Source organism: Mytilus californianus, unplaced genomic scaffold (genome assembly GCF_021869535.1).
Source record: "Mytilus californianus isolate M0D057914Y unplaced genomic scaffold, xbMytCali1.0.p SCAF_9, whole genome shotgun sequence".
Lineage (NCBI taxonomy): Eukaryota > Metazoa > Mollusca > Bivalvia > Mytilida > Mytilidae > Mytilus > Mytilus californianus.
Window position 1 is genome coordinate 19,163,969 of NW_026262745.1, and position 22,884 is coordinate 19,186,852.

Below are 22,884 nucleotides of genomic sequence, written 5' to 3' on the forward strand. Positions count from 1 at the left end.
TAGCCATTCGTTTGATGTATTTGAGCTCTTGATTTTGCCATTTGATTAGGGACTTTCCGTTTTGAATTTTCCTCGGAGTTCAGTACTTTAGTGATTTTACTTTTTACTGTAAAAAATAATTACATTACACATGTACGCGCTATTCATGATAGCAAATTCAAAATAATGCAATTTGTTACTAAAGTTTGAGCTGAGAAATTCGGTTCAATATATTCATTTGAAACTGAGTTTCATGGAGACAGATTAACATAATCTCTTGTTGCTTCTTTCTGAATCCTATTTGTGAATGTGCATATATATTGTAATTCGTATAATTCATAACAATATATTGTTTACACTAACCATGCTAACTGAGTTTCCGAAGAAGTGCATGCAATGTATTTATTTCGATTTAAGACATTATTATGCTCAAAACAATATTTAATTGTTCAAACATCCGTAAGCTAGATGTCAGTATTTTCCTTAATAAATAATCGACTACCAGTAAACCGACTACCGGTCAACTTGTCCGTTTCAAGCAGTTTTCAGGCAGGTTTAAAAACTGACATTCAAAAATAATATGAATATATATATCAGAATTCTATGCCAAATTTTGAGTCTAAACTTTCTTGAATGAAAGACAAGTTGAATAACCTGTATTACGCAATAAACAGAGAACAACATCATGTTTATTTATAAATAGCTTTTTACTACTTGTACTTCCTTGCTTTTGTTTGCAACGAGAATTTTTATTAATGTTATGATTCGACACGGTCTGATTCCATGTTTAGTGACTGAATATATCACTAAAATCGAGAGGATTAGAGTAAGCAGTGTTTGTTCGCAGAACCCACATGGCAACGGCCAAAGTCGACAGAAATGAAAAGACTTTTTTTTGTTGACGGCGTCTTCAAAGCTATGATTATGCATCTAGAGTATAACAATCATAATCTTTAGGACAGTTCAGATGTTGAGTGATGATGATGGCTTTCAATTACCAGAGTTTAATAAAAATGTTCCTTGATCACATATGCAATAGTTAACAGCTTCCATTTGATCCCTATGACTCAACTACATATCATTTTTTGAATTAATACTGTGATTTAGCTTTCTTTTTATTTCTTTTGTTATAAATGATTACTACCAATAACTCTTGTCCTCTGGCTGAAGAAAGCTTGAAAATCTTGAAAAGTCAAATGAACACTCGTAATCGATATCCAATAAGCGGCAGAGAGTTCTTAATAACAAACAGAAGATTATGACGAATTTATCCAATGTCATTAATTTCTGTTAAATAATTAGCACAGGATACGACAAAAATATTTTCGTTACGTCCGTAATTAATCACTACCAATCTTACCTTCTATTCTGATAATTAACCACAAACGAAAATCGTAATCGTAGCCAGTACCTTAATAATTTAATCTAAGAAAGAAATGAAAAGAAAGCTAAGGAAAGAACATAACACAGTAAAGACAACCATGGACAATATGTAGACAACGAGCTCCAGAACACACTAATTTGTGGAACAAAAACAATCAAAAAGAACATCCAGTTTAATAAGTTTATTTTACAATTAATTACAAACAATAAATTTGACACAACAATTCAATTCAAATTACGCGGTAGGACATACATAATTACATACTGTAAAACAAACCCCAAAATTGGTATTTTACAGAACTACTTCTTATACCGGAATGCGCTAGAATGCAGGCTTCTATTTAATAAGGTTTCTTTTGGTTTCTTTTTTTTCAAATATAGCTTTTTAATGTTTTAAATGTTTGATCGTTTATGATTTGTAAGAAGTTTTACTCTTTTAATATCTCATCTCCCCATTTTCATACCATTATAAAGCAGTCATTTCCGTTGAAAACTCAAATGAAAAAATGATATTGGAATTCTTTAAAAAAAAAAGATTGCTTTACCTCTTGTGTGTTGAACGAATGTTTTTGTAGTGGTCGTCATGAGAAGCTGAAAATTGGTTAATGATCCAGCTGTGTATTAGTTAGTTAGTCACTTACCTTACTTAACAATTTTCCATGGTTCAAAATGTGAAATGGAAGGAAGTCTCGTGTATTAGATAGTTCCCTGACTATTACCACATATAATATTTTGTTGACAAGGATTGTAAAAACAAGAACTTTAAACTTCATATATCCAATTTCGAATTTAATTTTAAATTTCGGATCTCGGAAGACATTCTTCTTTTTCATAAGGTATGAATGACCTACAAAAAAAATGACAAACATATACCAGACAAAAAAGAAACGTTACATGTTTGTAAGATCCTTTATACTTTTTCTATTTCTGAAACGTCGTCCAAGTTCGTCCTTCAGATAATCGAGTGGCGGTAAATCTGGAGACATTGCTGGCCATGGTAACACACGAATGTGAATATTTTCCAAATAATTCATTGAAATGTGTGCCACGTGACAACGGGCGTTGTCCTGCTGAAAAACGTCGTTAAAACGATGCCTTCGGAGAAACGGGAGAACAACTGGAGCCAGAATTTCGTCCCTATACCTTGTTGCATTTAGGTTACCATCAATGATTTTGAGCTCAGTGCGTTCCTGGTAGGTTATTCCGCTCCATACAAAAATTCTGCCACCACCAAACCGATCTGTTTGCTGTACGCACACGTCAGAAAATCGTTCATTGCGCCTCCGGTAGACCCTGGCTCTGCCGTCGATAAATTTCAAGTTGAAGTTTGATTCATCGGTAAAAAGAACCTGTCTCCATGTTAGCCCATTCCATCGAATCCGTACCCGAGTCCATTGAAGTCGCGCCATCCTGCGACGCTGCGTAAGGGAAGATCCCTTCAACGGACAACGTGCTCTTAGATTAACTTGACGCAATCGGTTACGAACTGTTTGAGCAGACATTCTGTTGTTATTTTTTCCGTGGGTTTTGCCTGCTATTTGTGATGTGTTTACAAACCGATTCCGGAGATTAATAATGCGATTGTCCCTGTCTTGACGTAACGTCGTTTTGCGTGGCCTGCCACTTGGGGGACGATAATTTGTCGTGTACGTTTCTCTTAGACGAGTCTTAAGCCTTGCAATAGTCATTCTAGAGACATAAAAATGATTTGCAACCTACATTTGAGTCATTTCTGCTGCCAACATCTCAATAGCTCGTTCTCTTTCATTTTGGCGTAGACGGGGCATTGACTTGCGTGTAACTTTTTCAATTTTTTAATGCGACCTTTTGTTAACAATAGTGTCCGACACGATTAATGATCGAAAAGACAACTCGATTCCATCTCTATACAGGTCAATTTTTGAAACAAATGCTTACTTATTTGAAATAAAAAAATGACGTTACGTCATTTCCGAAGTTTTTACAAATGAGTAAATTTGATAGATAAATCGTTCAAGTCACTAGTTTTTATCTTGAAAATATATTTGAAATTAATATATGTGATATGTTTAAATCAAAACCAATGTTTTTGCCTAGTATATATATAATTTGTTTTTGAGATGTTTAATAGAACTCTGGTATTTATCGGATCATTTCACAAAAGTAATCATATCAGTAGTTAATGTACAAGGTCAATAAGCCCAAGAAAAAAAACAGAACATTAAGACGAACTGTTTTATATATTGCAAACTCGGAAATATTAAATAAATATGAAAAAAGAACAAAAAATACTAGAATTAAAATAACATTAGGTGACAACATATAGTTCAGTAAATTAATTTACGTATTGATCTAAAAGCTTTAACATAATCTATACGTATAGAAACGAAGAAATATAGTTTCATGAGAATAACAACAATCAGTGAATAAAGTTAACCTTTTTTCTTTGAAAGAAGAAACAAAAAAGAAACAAATGAGTAACCATATGAATACATAACTACACAAACAAATGCATGAATAGATATACACACAAAATTACAACCAAATAAAGTCCAGTTTAGCATTCCAAAGGTTAAACTCTCTCTGTAAACAATCACTATTGAAATTCATATAAAAACAAAGGTACGAATCATTTAGTAGTATATTTACACTGAGACTACTATAACTGTTATATAAGTCTCAGATTTGTACAAACATGACTGTAATTAATCGAGGAATATTGATTTTGATATACCTTCAAGTTCCGCTGTATAGATGATGTTCTATCGTTTAATCATTAAAAAAATTACCGACATGTTCATCGCATCTTGCCCATTGAACATGCAATAAAGAAAACAATAGATAAAAGTAGGACTCCTTCATAACTTGACTCTACATTTGGAAATTGACAGTGTTGGTCGATTGATTCCTTAACGTTACGCAAAAAAGAATGAATCCACATCTCTTAATGAGTGCTTTTAAATATCTATGTTGCAACATTCCAGCAGCAACACATCCATATAGAGTTTATGTCGCCCATTTAATTTGATACGAATGTACAGGGCTTGTGTTGAATTTTCCTATCATGTCTACTGTGATATATAATTACAACGAAGCTATTTAACTAAATGATAAAGTGATAATCCTTTTTTCGCAGTTTTACGGGAATCAATCATGATTCGGTTAACGGTAAATAAATTTGTAATAGATGTTTTTTTTCAGCTATAAAAGCTAAACCAATATGTAACATTTCGTAACTATAAGTTTATTTGTTTAGACATGGTGCATGTAGAATAATTACCATCAAAGCATAAACTATATACACAAAACCCTATAAAACATAACACAAATACGCACAGAAAAACACAATATTAAAAAATATGAGTTTACTTAGTATACGTATTTGGTGTGGACATGTTACATGCGAGATATATATTTTCACAGTATAAAATAGTATTTGAATTTAATGTCGAACTTATAGATTACGACTTTCAGGTTTTACAGATATGCTGTTTTGTTTCAATTTTGATTTGGGATGTTAAGTGTCTTTGTAATGAGACTCTTTCATGTGTAGCACAAGAAGGCAAGCACGGGTATTGCATGGGTGGACAGTGCTTAACAGAAGTCCAGTCTAGGTCAAGATCCGACCTAGAGATTCGGATAATAGCTAAATACCCGGAGATAAATATCAAGGTAAATAAATAAAGGTTAATCATTGAATTTTCGAAAAAATAAGGCTTTTCTACCCAAGGAATAGATTACCTTAGCTGTATTTGGCAAAACTTTTAGGAATTTTGGTCCTCAACTCAGCTCTTCAACTTCTTACTTTATTTGGCCTTTCACTGATGAGTCTTTTTGAAGACGAAACGCGCGTCTGGCGTAAATATAAAATTTAATCCTGGTATCTATGAGGAGTTTTTATGTGACTGTAATCAATTCATTTATATTTTACCAGCTAAATGGAGTAGGTTTAACTGGAGCAAATTCTTACCAATTAACCAGTTTTTATGGTTCAGTACCAGACCGAATGTAGATTGTACGATGTGACATTTTGAGTCATGTGACCTAAACCGTGAACCGATGACACCTCCTTTGTTGTAAAGTAACAAACAAATTTAATTCAGTATTCCCAGGTAAAGTTTGTATAATGTTGATTGCCACGAATATGAATAATTTCAAGTGGCAGGAGAAAAGTTCTACTTTTAGATATTTTCATGTTACTACATATAGAATGCCTGTAAGGAGTGTTAATATAAGTAATTTTCATTTTCTAGCACTGGGATGATATCGCCGGGACTCGGAATAAAAAATTTGCACCAAAACATATTTTACGATTTTTCATATTAATATAAGCCGAGGCTTGAAATATCTGTTATTTGTGACGACTGTGATACAGGGACAACATTACGAACTGCAGTGCAAATTCGTCCATTTTTCAAAACATATATCTCATCATAATTTCGCTGTTAAACTATAGGTTTTCAAAAAAAGGGTGATGCTTTCGAACATTTTACAATGTATAGGCATTCAAACAAAATTGTAGAAGAAATAGCAAAAAAGTGCTTATAAATAGCATTCTGCACCAACAAAAAAATTGGCTATTCAAAATATATCATACTGTTCCTTTTCACAGATTCAGCAATACTATAAAAACATCCTATTTTGCATTTTTGTTGCATGATTTTTATATTGGGTACCTGTAACAAAGAGTAGTAATACATACAAGTTTTTGCCATTATAGAACCGAGTTATGCCGCTTTGTATGATAAATATCGCTTTAAACAACTTAAACCGACGAAAAATGAAAAATCACACAATTTTAACTCTTCGTCGTCTCAACATATCTTTACAAAACTAAAAATTTATTATACTGTTAGTATTTGAAACAACATTAATCCTGAACGGTGCTTATTTTTGCCAGCTGTATAGGAAAACTCTCAAAATTTAAACCAAATACAAGCACACCGGTAAAAAGGTCAGATACAATTTTTTATTGGAATGTCTACAATGTAAGTAACAAGATATGAACTTTCATAGAATCTAATATATTTTCAAAATGTATACGCATACATTTGTATTTCAGGAAATTAAAAACAAAATGTTATACATAAGAGGAAATGGACTTGGTTTAAACTGGACAACAGGAAAGAAAATGACAAAAACTTCGACTGATACATGGGAAATAAACTTCAACTTTACATCATCGGATGATGGCTTCCGATGCCAAGGCTGTTCGAATAACATAACCATTACTAAGAAGCTTGAATATCGAATTTTGGTTGCAGACAAAACTAATATGATTGGTGGCAATTTTGTTGTAGATTTACCCGTATCAATGCATTCTTCTTATTTCCACGAAAAGCCTTTGTTTGAAGTATATCCGTGGTTCTACTCAAAAACAGGACATACCTCTAATTTCACAATTCATTCTCCAGAAATCGGGAAGGAACGCCAGATTTATCTGTATTTTCCACCAAGTTTTAACGAAAACACTTATAAACAATATCCTAATTTGCTTGTCTTTGATTTATATCCAGGTGGGTACTCTGAGTTACTTGCCCCTATTGTCGATAAACTATTAGCTGAAACTGGAACCACGAAAGAGTTTATTATCATTGGGTACGGGGATTATCAACCAGATCATGAACGCTTTTTTTTACTAACACCTGTTCCAGGAACCTTTCTGACATGCGCTAACGGGACCTTTTATAATTTATGCGACAACTGCTTGCCAATAAATTATACAGTTGATGAATATCAAAGGTAAATATTCATAATAGATATAAGAAGATGTTGTATGAGTGCCAATGAGACAACTCTCCATCCAAGTCACAATTTGTTAAAGTAAACCATGATTATAGGTCAAAGTACGGCCTTCAACACAGAGCCTTGACGCACACCGAACAGCAATAATGTCTTGTTCAATGAAAAAAAGTTAATCAGTAGCTTGACTTGATGGATGCACAAAATCTGTTGAGATTCAACCATATTTCTGCAACCTTAACTTGAACACAGATATTGTTAAATAAACTTTAAATGGGCATTTAAAAAGTCGGAATGCGAATACATATGTTCAAACTCTTTTAGGTCATTTTTTAGTAGCAACAAACAAAAGAACTATGGCAATTGGTCATGCTTTGATACTATATCTGCCCTTGCATTTTTACTTGATAACATTTTTGTTCGCTTTGGTGATTCCGTATATCGTCAAGTTATCGGAATTCCAATGGGGACTAACTGTGCACTACTTATTGCGGACCTGGTTTTGTATTGTTATGAGTTACAATTTATGACTAAAATCAGCAAAGACCCATCGAAACAACATCTGATACAAAAATTTAACAATACTTTTAGATATTTGGATGATATATTGGCTCTCAATAATGACGACTTCAGTATGTATACTAAAGAAATTTGTCCTGTTGAACTTACTTTAAATAAAGCTAATACTAACAATGACCACTGTCCTTTCCTCGATCTTGATATCTATATCATTAACGGGAAGCTTAATACAAAAGTTTATGATAAAAGAGATGATTTTTCATTTCCTCTCGTCAATTATCCATTTTTAGATGGTGACGTTCCCTTGTCACCATCTTATGGTGTTTATATATCTCAACTTGTACGATTCGCTCGTGTATGTAACAACGTATTAGATTTTAGCGAGAGAAATGTATGTATTACTGAAAAATTATTACACCAGGGTTTTTGATATCATAAACTAGTCAAAACATTTACTAAATTTTATCATCGGTATAAGGACATCATTCGTAAATATAACTCAACATGCAGACATCTTATACGTTCGGGTATTTCACATTAAATCTTTTATGGTAATATTCTTTACAAAGCACAAAAATGTCAGTATTCACCTCAAAAGCTACCAAAACGTTTAAACAGACTAATTAAGAAGGGATATAGTTACGATACTGTTGTCAGGTCATTAAAGATTGCATATTTTGGCTTTAATATTGATTCACTTATAGGGTCTTTGCATCGGAATTCAACATATTTATTCTAAAACCAGTTGTTGGCATGACACGGGTTTTGTTCTTCTCATATATTTTATGATGGTATAATACTAAACCCCTAACAGGAGGGATTGTGCCTGATATTCATATGATGAAGACATAATCTTTCAATCAGTTTAATTGAGGTCTAGAGCTGGCATGTCAGTAACTGCTAGTAGTCTGTTGTTATTTATGTATTATTGTCATTTTGTTTATTTTCTTTTGTTTCCTATTCTGAGATCGGACTCGGACTTCTCTTGAACTGAGTTTTACTGTGCGTACTGTTGTGGGTTTTTTTTTCTACATTGGCTAGAGGTATAGGGCCTTTGTTAGTCTTGTATCATTTTTAATTTTAGTTTCTTGTGTATAATTTGGAGTTTAGTATGACGTCCATTATCACTGAACTAGTATACATATTTGTTTAGGGGCCAGCTGAAGGACGCCTCCAGGTGCGAGAGTTTCTCGCTGCATTGAAGACCCATTGGTGGCCTTCAGCTGTTGTCTGTTCTATGGTCGGGTTGTTGTCTCTTTGACACATTCCCCATTTCCATTCTCAATTTTATTTATAACGTTAAACATACATTCAGAAAATCTGAACCAAAAAGCGGACGAACACTGATTAACAATAAGAAACAAGTTAGGGCACATAGTTTGGACATCAAAATGCGGACTTTAAAATGAGCTTAGTAATGATAGCATATATAATTAATCAAATTTCTACGTTATCTTAAAAAGGTTGTAAAAATGGTTCGACTAGAGATTAAATTACCAATGATTTATGGACTTCGACAAAAATTAAAATGTGTTAACAGAGGCTACTAAGTTATTCCAAGTTGAGAATCTTTCAAACAAATAAAACAATTTTTCATATTGGAGTACCCTGTGAGACATTGCAATAGTATAGAGAAAAGTAAATGCTGGTTTGATTTATTTTGAAAATATTCTTTGGTACGAACTATCTATAATCTATAATGCTATTTTTGATGTACAGGCTGATGATAGAAAAATGCGGAAAACGTGATAACATCGAAGGATTTGGTGATCGTTTACTTAACTTCTTCTTAGACAAAATTCGCCCTAAAGCACAAGAACTTGCGAATGACCGTATCCTTATAGACCAACCTAATACAGGAGTAATGGGGTATTCTCTTGGTGGCTTAATGTCATGTTATGCTGCATGGACACGATCATCAATTTTTGGATTAGCTGCTTGCCAAAGCCCATCATTATGGTGGCCTATTAATAATAAAACTTTAAATAGTTGCGACTTTGATTTCATAAATAACACTCTAAGAGACCAATCTTTTCAACAAAGCAGATTCCCACAGAAGATAGTATTAGATGCAGGTAACCGAAGCTAACAGAAACATTACTTACTATTCAATTTAAAGTTAAGGCCACGTTTGATGAATACATAAACATTTGTACACTTTCGATCTGCTATCACCCAGGAGCTCAAAATAACCGTATGAACTATCAAGTATATTAAATACACGAGAAGATACATTATGAGAATGATGAATCCCAACATATTACCTGAACTTAAAATAAATGAATACTTATACATGTACATACAATATAAAACAAAGAGGTGTGATATAACTGCCAAACAGACAGCTATGCACCAGCGTTTAAATAGCGTAGATGTTAGCAACAGACTATAGGTCACCGTACAACCTTTGACTTCGCATAGTAAACTATAAAATACTCCGACATGACGAAAGAATTCAAATGAAACATACTAACGGCCTGATGTATATACAAAACAACAAACGAAAAACAAATATGATATTTACCAACAAACGACATCCACTGAATTACAGGTTCCTGAAATGGCACAGGCATATACAGAATGTGGCGGGGTTAAACATGTTAAAGGCGGCCAACCTTCCTTTAGCATTGTTTGTGCCACCGCCGTAGCGGAGGGAGCATTTAGTGTTACCCTTCTCCGTACCGTCTGTCCGTCTGTCCTGTCTGTCCCGTCCGTCCTTCGCGTACGTCCCCAAAATCGGTTTCCGTTCTCTAACTTTAGTTTGCCTAAACCAAATGTTATGAAACTTATACACAATGATTATTACCACAAAACATAGATCAAGTTCGAAATTGGGCATCCGTGGCCCATATACTCATTCTCCTGTTTTAATAAAAATGTCTCCCAAGGATCCCCTCGTAACAATTGACGAATGACAATCACTGAAATAATCTAATGAAAATGAAGGTTAAGAATAGGCTTCACAGCAATTTTGTGACATTCAAAAGTCTACCACTAGGTGTCACACTATTGCATTCATATCGGAGTAAACAATAGCTAAACAGCTTGGTGAACGTTTTCCTTAATGTGCATAAATAGCTTATTGTCCTCTTACAATTTAACGTATACATAAATGTATAGGTAGACAAAATTAACCTACATGTTTAATGTTCACAATAAAAAAAAAACAAATTTTAAATAAATTGAAACATAATTATCAGTAAAAGATGTATGCAATTAATTTACGAAATATTATAAAATTTTCAAAAAGAACACATGAAACATCCCTAATACACTTTATACAACTAGTTATATGTTTCAAATAGAAAAACATAATTAGATATAGCCAACGTAATAATCAAATATTCAGCACAAACATGTAAACAAAAAGATACATTTTATAAAAAGATTCAGCTTCAAAATTACTATGTTATCTATTTTAGGGAGTGAAGAAAGTGCTAGCCCTTACAAACTTACACAGTCAACTATTGAAGCTGCAAAGATGATATCAAAGATCCCTGGTTTTACCATGAATCGTAATGTTTGGGTTAACATATACCCTGGATCATCTCATACTGGTTTGGAATGGTTCAGTCGATTCTGGACAGTACTTCAGACGTTGTTACCATCCGATGGTGCTCAACAAATACGTTAACATTATTAATTTTTGTTCAGTTTGCAAGGTTTTTATTTAATAAGATATTTTAGTTAAGTTGTCAAGAAAATGTAGTTCCATGAATCCGGGTCTGATATAAGTGTATTTGGTTAGACAATAAATTGATAATAGGAATTACTAACACATATGAATCAATTTCCTTCTAATCTAATAGATATATTTTGTAAATAAAAACAAATCAGAATACATTTATCGTCTAGATATCTTAATATATTTCCAGTTTACAAAATAGGCAATATACATTCTAACACTAATATTATAGTGCACATGTACTCAATGTGATACATAACAATAAATATAACATTCAATATAGTTATAAGTTTTCTTTTTTTATAACTTTATATCCATTTTAATAATCTTTATTGCAAAATTTCACCCATATGGGTCAAGACATAACAAATAAAATACATACATACAATAATAAAACAAATAAACAACTAACTTGACACACAAATGTAAGATTTAATTTACTATAGTGACATATACATCATGAACCTGTCAGATATTGGTCTGTCTTCCTCAGATCTACAGACTGTTAAATAAAGACTCCAATGTGACAAACAAGTTCAGTGGTGAGGTTACATACTATTTTAATATGAGGATCAAGATCTTGAAATGATGGCACTTTGTCTCTTAGATGAGCAAACAAATTTGGACGTACTGACATATTAATATCACAATAAAAAGAAAGAAATGATTGTCCTCATCTAGGACTTTACATTTATAACATAATCTTTGTACTTGTGGGATGTCCATATGTCTACCCACTTCAATACCTAGGGAATGATCCTTAAGTCTAAATATTGATAACAATGTGAACATGTGTATGCATGATTTTTATACAACTATTTATTATCAACGGTATTACACGTACATGTACCTATCTATTTTCTAACTAGCTGGTCACTTTTAATCTAACGTGAATGAGTAAAATAATGACTAATTAATTTAAATATATCTATTTATATATATAAATCTAGGTACAGATATAACACGCTGTACGTTTTTGTTCATGTAAATAAATGGGTTGGGGTTCGTTGATACCTTTAGTAATATAATTTTTCGTAAATCATAAGATCATTATAGATTTAGATTTTTACAAATGTAGGGGCAATATATTAAACATTCAAATAATATATATTTTTTTTAAATCGAATATAAATTCTCACAAGAGGAACTTCTTGATTCTGTTTTCCTTTGAAGCATAAACTTTCAATACCAGTTACGGATCCCGTTGTATCATATATATGTTTTCCCTTACTATGATTTCAGAAAATATTGAGCACTTATTTTGATAAATGTAAAATTTATGATGAACTGAATACTGCTGAATTCAATTATGAAAAACATGAAAAAGTCCGGACATGATGCTTTATTGGTTGCTTTTAAAATATCATTTTTGTATTTTAAGCATACGATAACAAGTATTCAATCTGCAAAATGAGGTATTGATCAACTTAGGAGAATGTGCTAAACGCAGCCCTAATACGGATAAATTAGCATGCGCAATACTGATGACGTTGCCCTGTCGATGTAAATCAAGAGTTAATATTGCTTTTCAGACTGGTCCATTACGGAAAAAACCGTATTGACCCATGGGATAATACGGGACGTTCACTTCCGGTTTCAATTTTCTTACGCCTAAACTTGCCTTACTTAACTTTGGACGCATCGTTATGCATAAAATATATTTTTATCATATTTTTTTAAATTAAAATAACATAAAAAATGTTTAAATGATGTTCCGTCTTTTATAACGTCATGAAACGGGAATATTTCACAGCCTTTTCGAGTAAAACGTGTTTCATTTCCGTTGATCAGGTTGATCAATCATCATCAGAACGCAGATGATTCAAGAGTAAGAATAGTTAAACTATCTGATTTATATCCCAGCTACTTTATATTTGCTAGATAAAATGAATTGTAATAGCATAAGATTAAGTACTTGGACGAGAAATCATGAATTACATCAATGTTGACCAAAAGTCTATCGTGACTGCGAAAAGACAAGTTCAGATATGAATTTCTGAAGCTTCTTCGCGGTAAATTTCTTTTTTTAATCAAACAATTAAAATCATTTTATAAAAGTGTTACGAACTGGCTGCTTCTGTATAGGCCCTGTTATAGATTCTCGATCAGCTTTATTGGCCCTCGACTCATCGAGTCTCGGGTACAATACAGCTAACCTCGAGTCTATAACAGGGCCAATACAAATCAGCCAGTTGATAAATAAAGGCAACAGCAGTATACCTGTGTTCAAAAGTCATAAATCGATTAAGAGAAAACAAGTCCGGGTTACAATCTAAAACCGAGGGAAACACATCAACTATCAGAGGAAAACAAAAGAACAACGGGAACACTGAAGTTCAACAAAAACAAACGCCAACATACATAGAATCGAACTATTTGAAAACAACTGCCATATTCCAGACTTGGTACAGGACATTTTAAGAAGAAATGGTGGGTTGAACCTGTTTAAATGGCTAGCCAAAACCTCCCGCTTTATGACAATGTTAAAAAATATCGCTAACATGACAACACTACGTGACAGAAATACAGCACACACACACACGTAAGAACATTCATCACAGAGAAACGCACATACAAATAATATAATAGTCGACACAACATGCAAACCGCAAAACAACAACGAACATATCACATCAACGACAGACACCACATGATATCAAAAGCAGAGACGCGCTTACGTAACTAACATGCAATCTCGAACTTTATACACTTATTTTCACAATACTCGTCCAAAAAATGTTCATGACAATGATCGTATTGAAAGGCAATTTTATAATTATTTGGACTACAAACGATCAGACATAATATAAATAACACATAGCTGAGTGAGTGATAGAGCAGATTGTTACCCCCAGAAAACATTGTCAATAGTTATCAAAGGTACCAGGATTATAATTTAATACGCCAGACGCGCGTTTCGTCTACATAAGACTCATCAGTGACGCTCAGATCAAAATAGTTATAAAGCCAAACAAATACAAAGTTGAAGAGCATTGGGGACCCAAAATTCCAAAAAGTTGTGCCAAATACGGCTAAGGTAACCTATTCCTGGGATAAGAAAATCCTTGGTTTTTCGAAAAATTCAAAGTTTTGTAACAGGAAATTTATAAAAATGACCATATAATTGATATTCATGTCAACACCGAAGTGCTGACTACTGGTCTTGTGATACCCTCGGGAACGAAACGTCCACCAGCAGTGGCATCGACCCAAGGTTGACAATGTCTTTTTCGAGGGGTAACAATCTGCTCTATCACCCTCTCAGATATGTGTTATTTAATTTATTATACTGAATGTTCTGTTATTCTGTCTATTAAATTTCAAATTCAAAGTAATAAACTATGTTGTCTTGTACATACCAATCATCCGTATTTATTCAAGCGCAAATTCGAGCAAGCGTCTCTGTGAAGGGTAATAGAGTGTTTGCCATTGGATAGAGTAAATTGTCTCCCTCGTATTAACCAATCACAATATGGCATTTTGAAGTGGAGTATAATAAAACACATTATTCAACCGACACTGTAACAGAAACATCAAAAATAAATACATGAATGTTGGATGCAGAAAATACCGAGATACGTCGTATAGCAATGCAAATTCACACTCGGTATAACAGTCATATTCGGGAATATGACAATGATGGTGTTGAAAGGCAATTTTATAATTATTTGGACAACAAACGATAAGACATAACACATTATTCAACCGAAACAATAACACTATGATAAGAAAAAGATATGTACCACTTGAAAATAATTGTGTTAAACCTAATTTCACTTGATCTAATTCTGAAGGTCTGTGAACATTTATTTCAAACTTGGAAATGCTGAACTTCCAATTAATTATTTAATAAAACATGATAATTAAGATAATTAAGATTTTATAAATAATATTAGTCATTAGACAGAAACAGCCGGTTTAATTTGCATTCCTTTGTTCTCATTGGTTAGAACTGTTACCGTCTTTGTTGTTTTTCAACATGGACATTATTACTATTATGAGGAATTCCCGAAGTTCCATGACGGTCAGTAAACTGGCTCTTATAAAAAGTCCCATTTGTCCACCTAAATTTCCTGACATCTTTTGAAAGACTTAATAAAAATTATAATAATAGCCCAGAACTACAAATGTAATTGCTATGAAGTATAAACCGCATAATGTTAGTGTAATTACAAAGGTATTGTCATGCACATTTATTTTCTTTATAAATGTAAACTTTAAAAAATAAGGAGATGCGATATTATTGTCAATTGCCAGCCAATGAGACAGCTATCCAAATACGACTGGAGAAAAATGATGTGAACAACTAAAGATCATCGTACGACCTTCAACAGGCAGCAACACCATTACCGTATAGTAAGCTATTGAAGGCTGTACTTTGACCTATATTGTTTACTTTTTACACATTGTGACTTAGATGGATAGTTGTCTCATTAGCACTCATACAACATCTTCTTATTTATATTTACACAGAAATTTTAATAAACTATTGCTACTATAATAGCTAAGAATTTTCAATTCATGTCAAAACTGAAAGTAATATCTAGTGCTCTAAAAGGAGAAACATATCAATGTTCAAAATAGCAAATTGATCAAAGAAAATGTTTTGGTCATTTAGGATTTTGTTATGAAAGAAAAGTATGCCCCTATTTGGGCACAAGGAACTGGAGCAGTTGCACCGATATGGTATTAGTTTCATATATATCGACCAAATGTTCTACCTGTAAATTTGTGTAGTTATATATATTACAAAACTGAATGAAAGAAATTTACTCAAACGGTTGAATAAAAAGAAAGAACAATAAAAGATGAAAGCAACATATTTTAGATGATGTATTCTACGTTTTGTATGTATCTATATAACAAATGTAGACAACAAATATAGTATTGTTTTAATGGGCTGTGGTTAAATATCAAGCATCGCCGTGAACAGGCCAATAAATGTTTAAAATGTTTTGCATTGTCTTTATTCAATTCACTTTTCAGTGGAATAAAAACAATGCACAGTGACGTTCTTCCTTTTTCATTAAAAGCCGCCTCGGTGGTATCGTGGTAGCATACTCGCCTCGATTTTATGGACATTTCGTATCCCCTTTCTGATAAAATAAGAATATTAGAGGCTATGTTAAGCACAGCAATTGATAGAATAAGATTATATGTAACAGTCTAAAAACTCAGTGTACTATATATGCAGCATATGTAAATACATAGCGTAGTGCGGAAGAAGAAGAAAACAAATTTTCTAATGTTGTTGTTTTTTTTTTTTTGCTTTAGCACAGTTTTATTTCAAAATACTTAAAACAATCAGCATTGGCGCAGAAAATAGGAAGTCTAACAATAACCAATTTGAAAGTAATTGGTTACATAGAATGTCGTCGTTTAAACAGCAGGGATGACTTATTTGAAATTTATTGCAATGTTTTACAATTTTTGTCAGTTGGGAGCAATCAACATCTGAATCAAAATAGTAACAAAAACATTCATTTACAAGATGACTGTCTTGGTTAATAACATGATTCGGTATGGGTTAAACCTATGAGTTTGAATACTTTTGGTATCTTTCGCCTTTCTTTTACATAACAATTTTAACCCCTTCTCCATCTTACCTTAATCGATAAAAGGGGCCTCGGTGGCCAAGTGTAATAAGTAGTTCATTTACTGTATCATTAGCCTATCAACACTGAGGTTGTGAGTTCGAATCCGCGATGTGGCAGGTAGGTTTGATTCCAATAATCTTAATTGAATAGGACTGCCAGTTTTCCTGCTAAAGAACGTTGGTTTTCTCCGGCTTCCTCACCAATAAAAAGTGGCCGCCACGATATAGTTAATAATGCTAAATGTGTCGTTAAACACCAACAATAAATACATCAGTCAGTAAGTAAAATATAGAGTCTAACGAAAACATTCATGAATTAGACATTTTAATCAATGTCAATCTCAAAAATGTATGAATTTACCAGCATAATCATAATATAAAAAAGATATTTTAAGCAAAAAAGAAATATTTGAACGTCAATTCTCATATTTCTTTGTTTTAGGAATTATAGTGTTACTTTATAACATACCAATTTCTGTTCTACTAAATAATGGTTTATGAAAAAAATCTGCATTCAGTAGTTTTAGATAGAAATATATTGGGAAGCCAATAATACAAATAATACACAAAAATGGTAACGAAATTATCGAAATTATCAACCATAAAAAAATGGACAGTACAACAGTTCACAAGAACTGTCACCAGCTGACTTATTTTTCGATAGGATAAAATAATTATAATACAAAAGCATTATAGGGAAAACAGATGTATGGACTAAAGTACATACTATTTTGATAGTTTTGATAGTTGTCTTATTGGCAATCATACTACATCTCTTCAGTGTACGTTTACACCAGGTAAAAATCAAGAGGTAAGTTGGAAACTTTAGACCTAGACTTAAACTACATTAGTATGCAAAAACATATTGTTACCTGATGTAATCATGTTCCAGCCAATAACGTTCCAGTAGAAAGTCATTGTAAAAAAATGGATGGAAATAAAGCTGAAGACGTCGTTACTGCATATTGTATATTTGAACATGATGGTGGACAGATACAAACATCCTTCGTCTTGCTGCTTCCATAAAATTCCACTATGAAATTAAGAAATACCATTAAACCGCTGCTGTGAAATCATCCTAATCATTAACCGTGGCTTCTCTTTCAAGAACCAACGCTTCTTAAATCGGTAGCTGAAATGGTGTCACCAACTATAGTCCATTGTTTTACTTTGTTCGTTTAGTTTAATTTAGTTTGCCAAATAGTTGCTTAATCTACTGTTTCTGTCTACCATTGAAAATATATTAGAAATTTATCTTCGTCTTTAGAAATTATTATTTGCCCTGGCAGGGATTCGAACTCCCTCTTTGGGGTCCACCATGAACACATCCACAAAGAAACCTCTCGGCTACCAATCAGAAGATATTAAAATGTCAATTTCATAAATATCGATAAGATATGGTAAAATGTATATAGAACTTCCACCTTTATATTATATATATATATATACGAATATTGTATACTGTAAGTAGGCAGCCGTTATGTTATCTATAAGACGAGCTGAGAGTAAAATTTGTAGCCAACGGTCGAATATCTGTTTCGGCTTGTTTCATTTTTCAAAATGTTTGGGTAATCAGTGATATTTTTCAAATAATTATGGATCACAGTTTGTTTTATTTGATAATTATCGAAAAATTCGAAACAATTTGGACTAAAATCTGTAGTATGTTGTTTTTAATATCCAAAAATAAATATTTACTAGATTCATTGAGATGGCTGGACGACCGTTAAGCTCTATTGGCATTGCTTGTTCTCGTGATGTAGAATATGATGAACAAGTTATGCCAAAACAGATTATAGAAATATTTGGTAAACTATACGAAGAAGAATCGAGGCAAGACTTGGATCAGTTGTCAATAACTGGGAGATGGCAGGCACATATTGTTATAAAACATCTATTTTTAGTAAACCAGGTATTGTATGATTTTATTTTACTTATGTTACTGACGAAAAAAACAAAAGCTTTGAAAACGTTAAGAAATAACATAATTATTCCTTTGCACGAAGATTTATATTTTCGAGTATATTGTAATTACCATAATATAGGCTACTTTTAAATAGATAACTTAAAAAAACCTGGCAAGTGCACATTTACATAATACTTAAATTATAAAAAATCATAGTACTCTGTAAATGTCGTTTCAGCATACTTGCTTAGGACTTCAAGATCTTCTATTGTCATTGCAAATTTCGGATTAGAGCTAAGTTTATTATTTAATTCATGTCATGGAATGTTCTGTTACTCAACGAAGGTCGATATAATACAAAGAGAGCTTTACAATTTCCTTAATTCATCAAACTGACGACTATGAATAAATATTTACAGTGTAAAATATATCAGGCTAAATAATAAATTGTTACAAGTAATTTGACAGATAGTGAATTTTATTTATTTATTTATCCTTTTTTTCATTTATTTATTTATTTTGTGTACCTTTATGGATAGACCTCATTGCAATGTTTGTGTATAAATACATATATACATGTATTATTTTTAGAATTGCTTTAAGACCTGTCAAAAAATATCGGACACTCAAACAAAAGATCTGATGTCAGCTTCGTTTGTTGATGTAGAAGACTCACAGGTAACTAAACTAGTACTATCGCAAAAACGTATCTACCTCTTCACGGAAAACGTTGTTTAGCTGCTACCTCATATCTTCCTTTAATGTGACACTCTCGTGGTATATCGTCCATTAAAAGTGTTGCTAATTATTCAAGTTCTAATGGAGGACAACATTTGAGTGACTTAAGAACGGTCCAAAACTTGTATTCAAGTTGTACCGATAACCTAGTTACATATGAAACTGATAAAGTATAACAATACATTAAATTCCTTCAAAATCTATAACTTGATTCCTGAAAAAAATATAGTTTCATAACAATTTTAAAAAATCAGTCAAAATTGTAAGCGCACTTGCGAAGAAAACAAACATGTTACCTCTGCATATTACATTATATCTGAGAATGCTAGTAACTTCTTATAGTATTGTCAGCGGCATTAAGCAGAAATGAAACAAGTTAGGGAATTTAGGAAGTCCACATCAACTATGTGCGCTGTCAATTTGCAAAAGGTATGGCAGTTGTTCAAAATACAATATTTTCAATATTTTTTGTATGCAATTCTTCATGTGCTGTCAGGCTACTGTACAGTTATATATTTTTCACCATATTTCTACTTTGGAATTTCCCGTTATACGATTTGTTTTTTAGAACAAAATGGCCTGACGATGTCTGTCTGATCCCATTCGCAGTCATGAACACAATTATGATATTTAGAACCGACCGATGCCTTGTATTATGATAATTTTGACATTAATAGTTAAAAGAATTTCGGAACAAATCTACGTTTGTTTTAATTTTACTTTCAGATATATTGATGATGCCCTATCACTAAATAACCAACATTTCAGTCAGTACTTGAATCTCATATATCCCAGTGAACTTGAAATTAAGGATACTACTGATACTAGAAGTACTGCTTCATAAAATTGAGAATGGAAATCATACCTTGATTTTTTCCTAAATATTGACACAGATGGACGACTTCTCACTAAAATCTATGACAAACGGGATGATTTCAACTTTCCAATTATCAATTCCCCATTTCATAGCAGTAACATACCCTCTGCTCCGTCGTATGGTGTTTACATATCTCAATTGATACGTTATGCTCGTGCATGTTCACACTATACTGACTTCATATACAAGAAAATAAGCAGAAACTGCTCCAACAGAGTTATGAGGTGGAAAGATTAAAAATGACACTCAGTAAATTTTATGGACACCATCACGAATTGGTTGATCTATATAATGTGTCTGTGTCTAAACTAACTAATGACATTTTTACTACGTCTTAGGTTGTGGTTTAACATTTATGTCGTCTGTCTTCTAAGTACCGAACGTGCCGTGACCTATTCCCGAATATGACTGTTTTGCCGAGTGTGCATTTGCATTGCTATACGACGTGTTTCGGTATTTATATATCCAACATTCATGTATTTATCTATAATGTTTCTGTTTTTGTTTCGGTTAGATATTGTGTTATGTCTTATCGTTTGTGGTTTGAATTCTGTATTTTCGGTACATTTCACATATGTTTTATTTGTCAGTATAGTCGAGTTGATTTCCATTTTTCATGGATAAAGTATTTTGTTAGTCCAAAAAATTATAACGTCGTAACAGCATTTATTTAAAATAGCCTTTCAATACCGTCATAGTCATGATAATTGTTTGGACTAGTATTGTGAAAATAATTGTATGAATTTCAAGATTATATATTCGTTACAAAAATACGTCAATGTTTGTGATGTCCTATGCTGTCGTTAATGGAAGATGTTCGTTGTTATTCTGCGGTTTACATGTTGTAACGACTATTGTATTATTCATTTGTGCGTTTCTCTGTGGTGAGTGTTCTTGCGTTTGTTTGTGCTGTATTTCTGTCACGTAGTGTTGTCATTTTAGCGATATTTTTTAACACTGCCATATAAGCGGGAGGTTTGGGTAGCCATTAAACCAGGTTCAACCCACCATTTTGTTTTTAAAATATCCTGTACCAAGTCAGGAATATGGCAGTTGTTATCAAATAGTTCGTTTATATGTATGTGGGCAGTTTTTTTTTGTTGCACTTCAGTGTTTCTGTTGTTTCGTTGTTTTCCTCTTGTAGTTGATGTGTTTCCCTCGATTTTAGTTTGTAACCCGGATTTGTTTTCTCTCAATCGATTAATGACTTTGAACAGCGGTATACTACTGTTGCCTTTATTTGAATCAAAATATAAAGCAATCAAATCAATTCGATATGTTGAGTATGAGTGAGGTTTTCAATGTATAAATATAAAATTAAAAAAAAGAACAACCGTTAGACACAATATGAATCTGCTTGACATGTTTCTTGCGCTCATTTGCCAACAGAGAATAATATTATGACTCGTAGCTGATACTGAACCGTATCTGGATTTATTCACATATAATTCTGATAATGTATACATCCAACTTAAAATTAAGATACGTCTACTGTATAGAATAGAGAATGGAAACGGGGAATGTGACAACAACCCGACCAAGAGCAGAAAACAGTCCAAGGCCACCAATGGATCTTCAACGCAGCGAGAAAATCCCGCACCTGGAGGCAGGCTTCAGTTATTCAGTATCTCCAAATTTATGCAATAAAAACGTACAAAACGTGGAAAGGGGCACAATCAAAGAAAGTATTTTCCACCGAATGTATTACACTTTCCAAATCAATTCTTAAATTTTCTGTAGCATTCTTTTTTGGTAAGTATATTGTAAAGGCTTTAATTCAATTTTAATTGAAGATAATAGTTGATAAACCAGAGTTTCAAGCAAATCTTCTAAAATGGACCAGAAAGATCATGATCTCCTTTCAGAGATTTGAAAAACTGTGGACAATAATACTCAAATATGTCTACTTGTCTTGATAAATTAATGTAATTGCAGCTTCTCATCATTGCTATAAGTAGACAAGTGTGGTTACTTGAAATTTGTAGTTGTGATCAGTTTTTTCTGTGTTCAAAACTACTCCACTGTGACAGATAAAAGGGTTAATACCATGTAATTTTTATGTAGATCTTAAAGCTGTTCGAACTGCAGAAAACTAATCTAGCAGCTCAGTACTTTGGTACTGACATGACAATACGAATATTGTTGATGGAAAGTTGTTGTCTATAGATCTTAGAAAATCATAGCTCTGATTCCATCTACACGTTTGGCTTTACTTTGTGCTTTTTTCAGTTAAGGCAACTCTTCAATATTTGTATTACTTTTTGGTTTTATAATATATTTGGGTTCAAGCACTGAACAAATTTTTAATTATCGAATAGACATATGTTGCATCAAATTTAGTACCGTTTTATGTTTTTACTATTGCAAAATATAACCATGAAACTTATTAATTTTTAAGTACATATTAGTTGTTAAAAATACAAAAGATTTGTTACCCCAGGAAAAGAGTACCATAGTTATCTGTATTTGGCAAAACTTTT

The 22,884-nt window shown here is 32.6% G+C and overlaps 1 protein-coding gene across 1 annotated transcript in view; it reads left to right on the top strand.

Annotated features, from left to right (window-relative positions):
- LOC127715798 (uncharacterized) overlaps positions 1-22,320 on the top strand; it is a 33,828-nt gene extending 11,508 nt beyond the window's left edge. Inside the window, exon 9 of the mRNA XM_052221937.1 lies at positions 22,198-22,320. Coding sequence (XP_052077897.1) covers positions 22,198-22,320 — 123 coding nt within the window. The remainder of the gene's footprint in view (positions 1-22,197) is intronic.
- Positions 22,321-22,884: the final 564 nt, after the last annotated feature.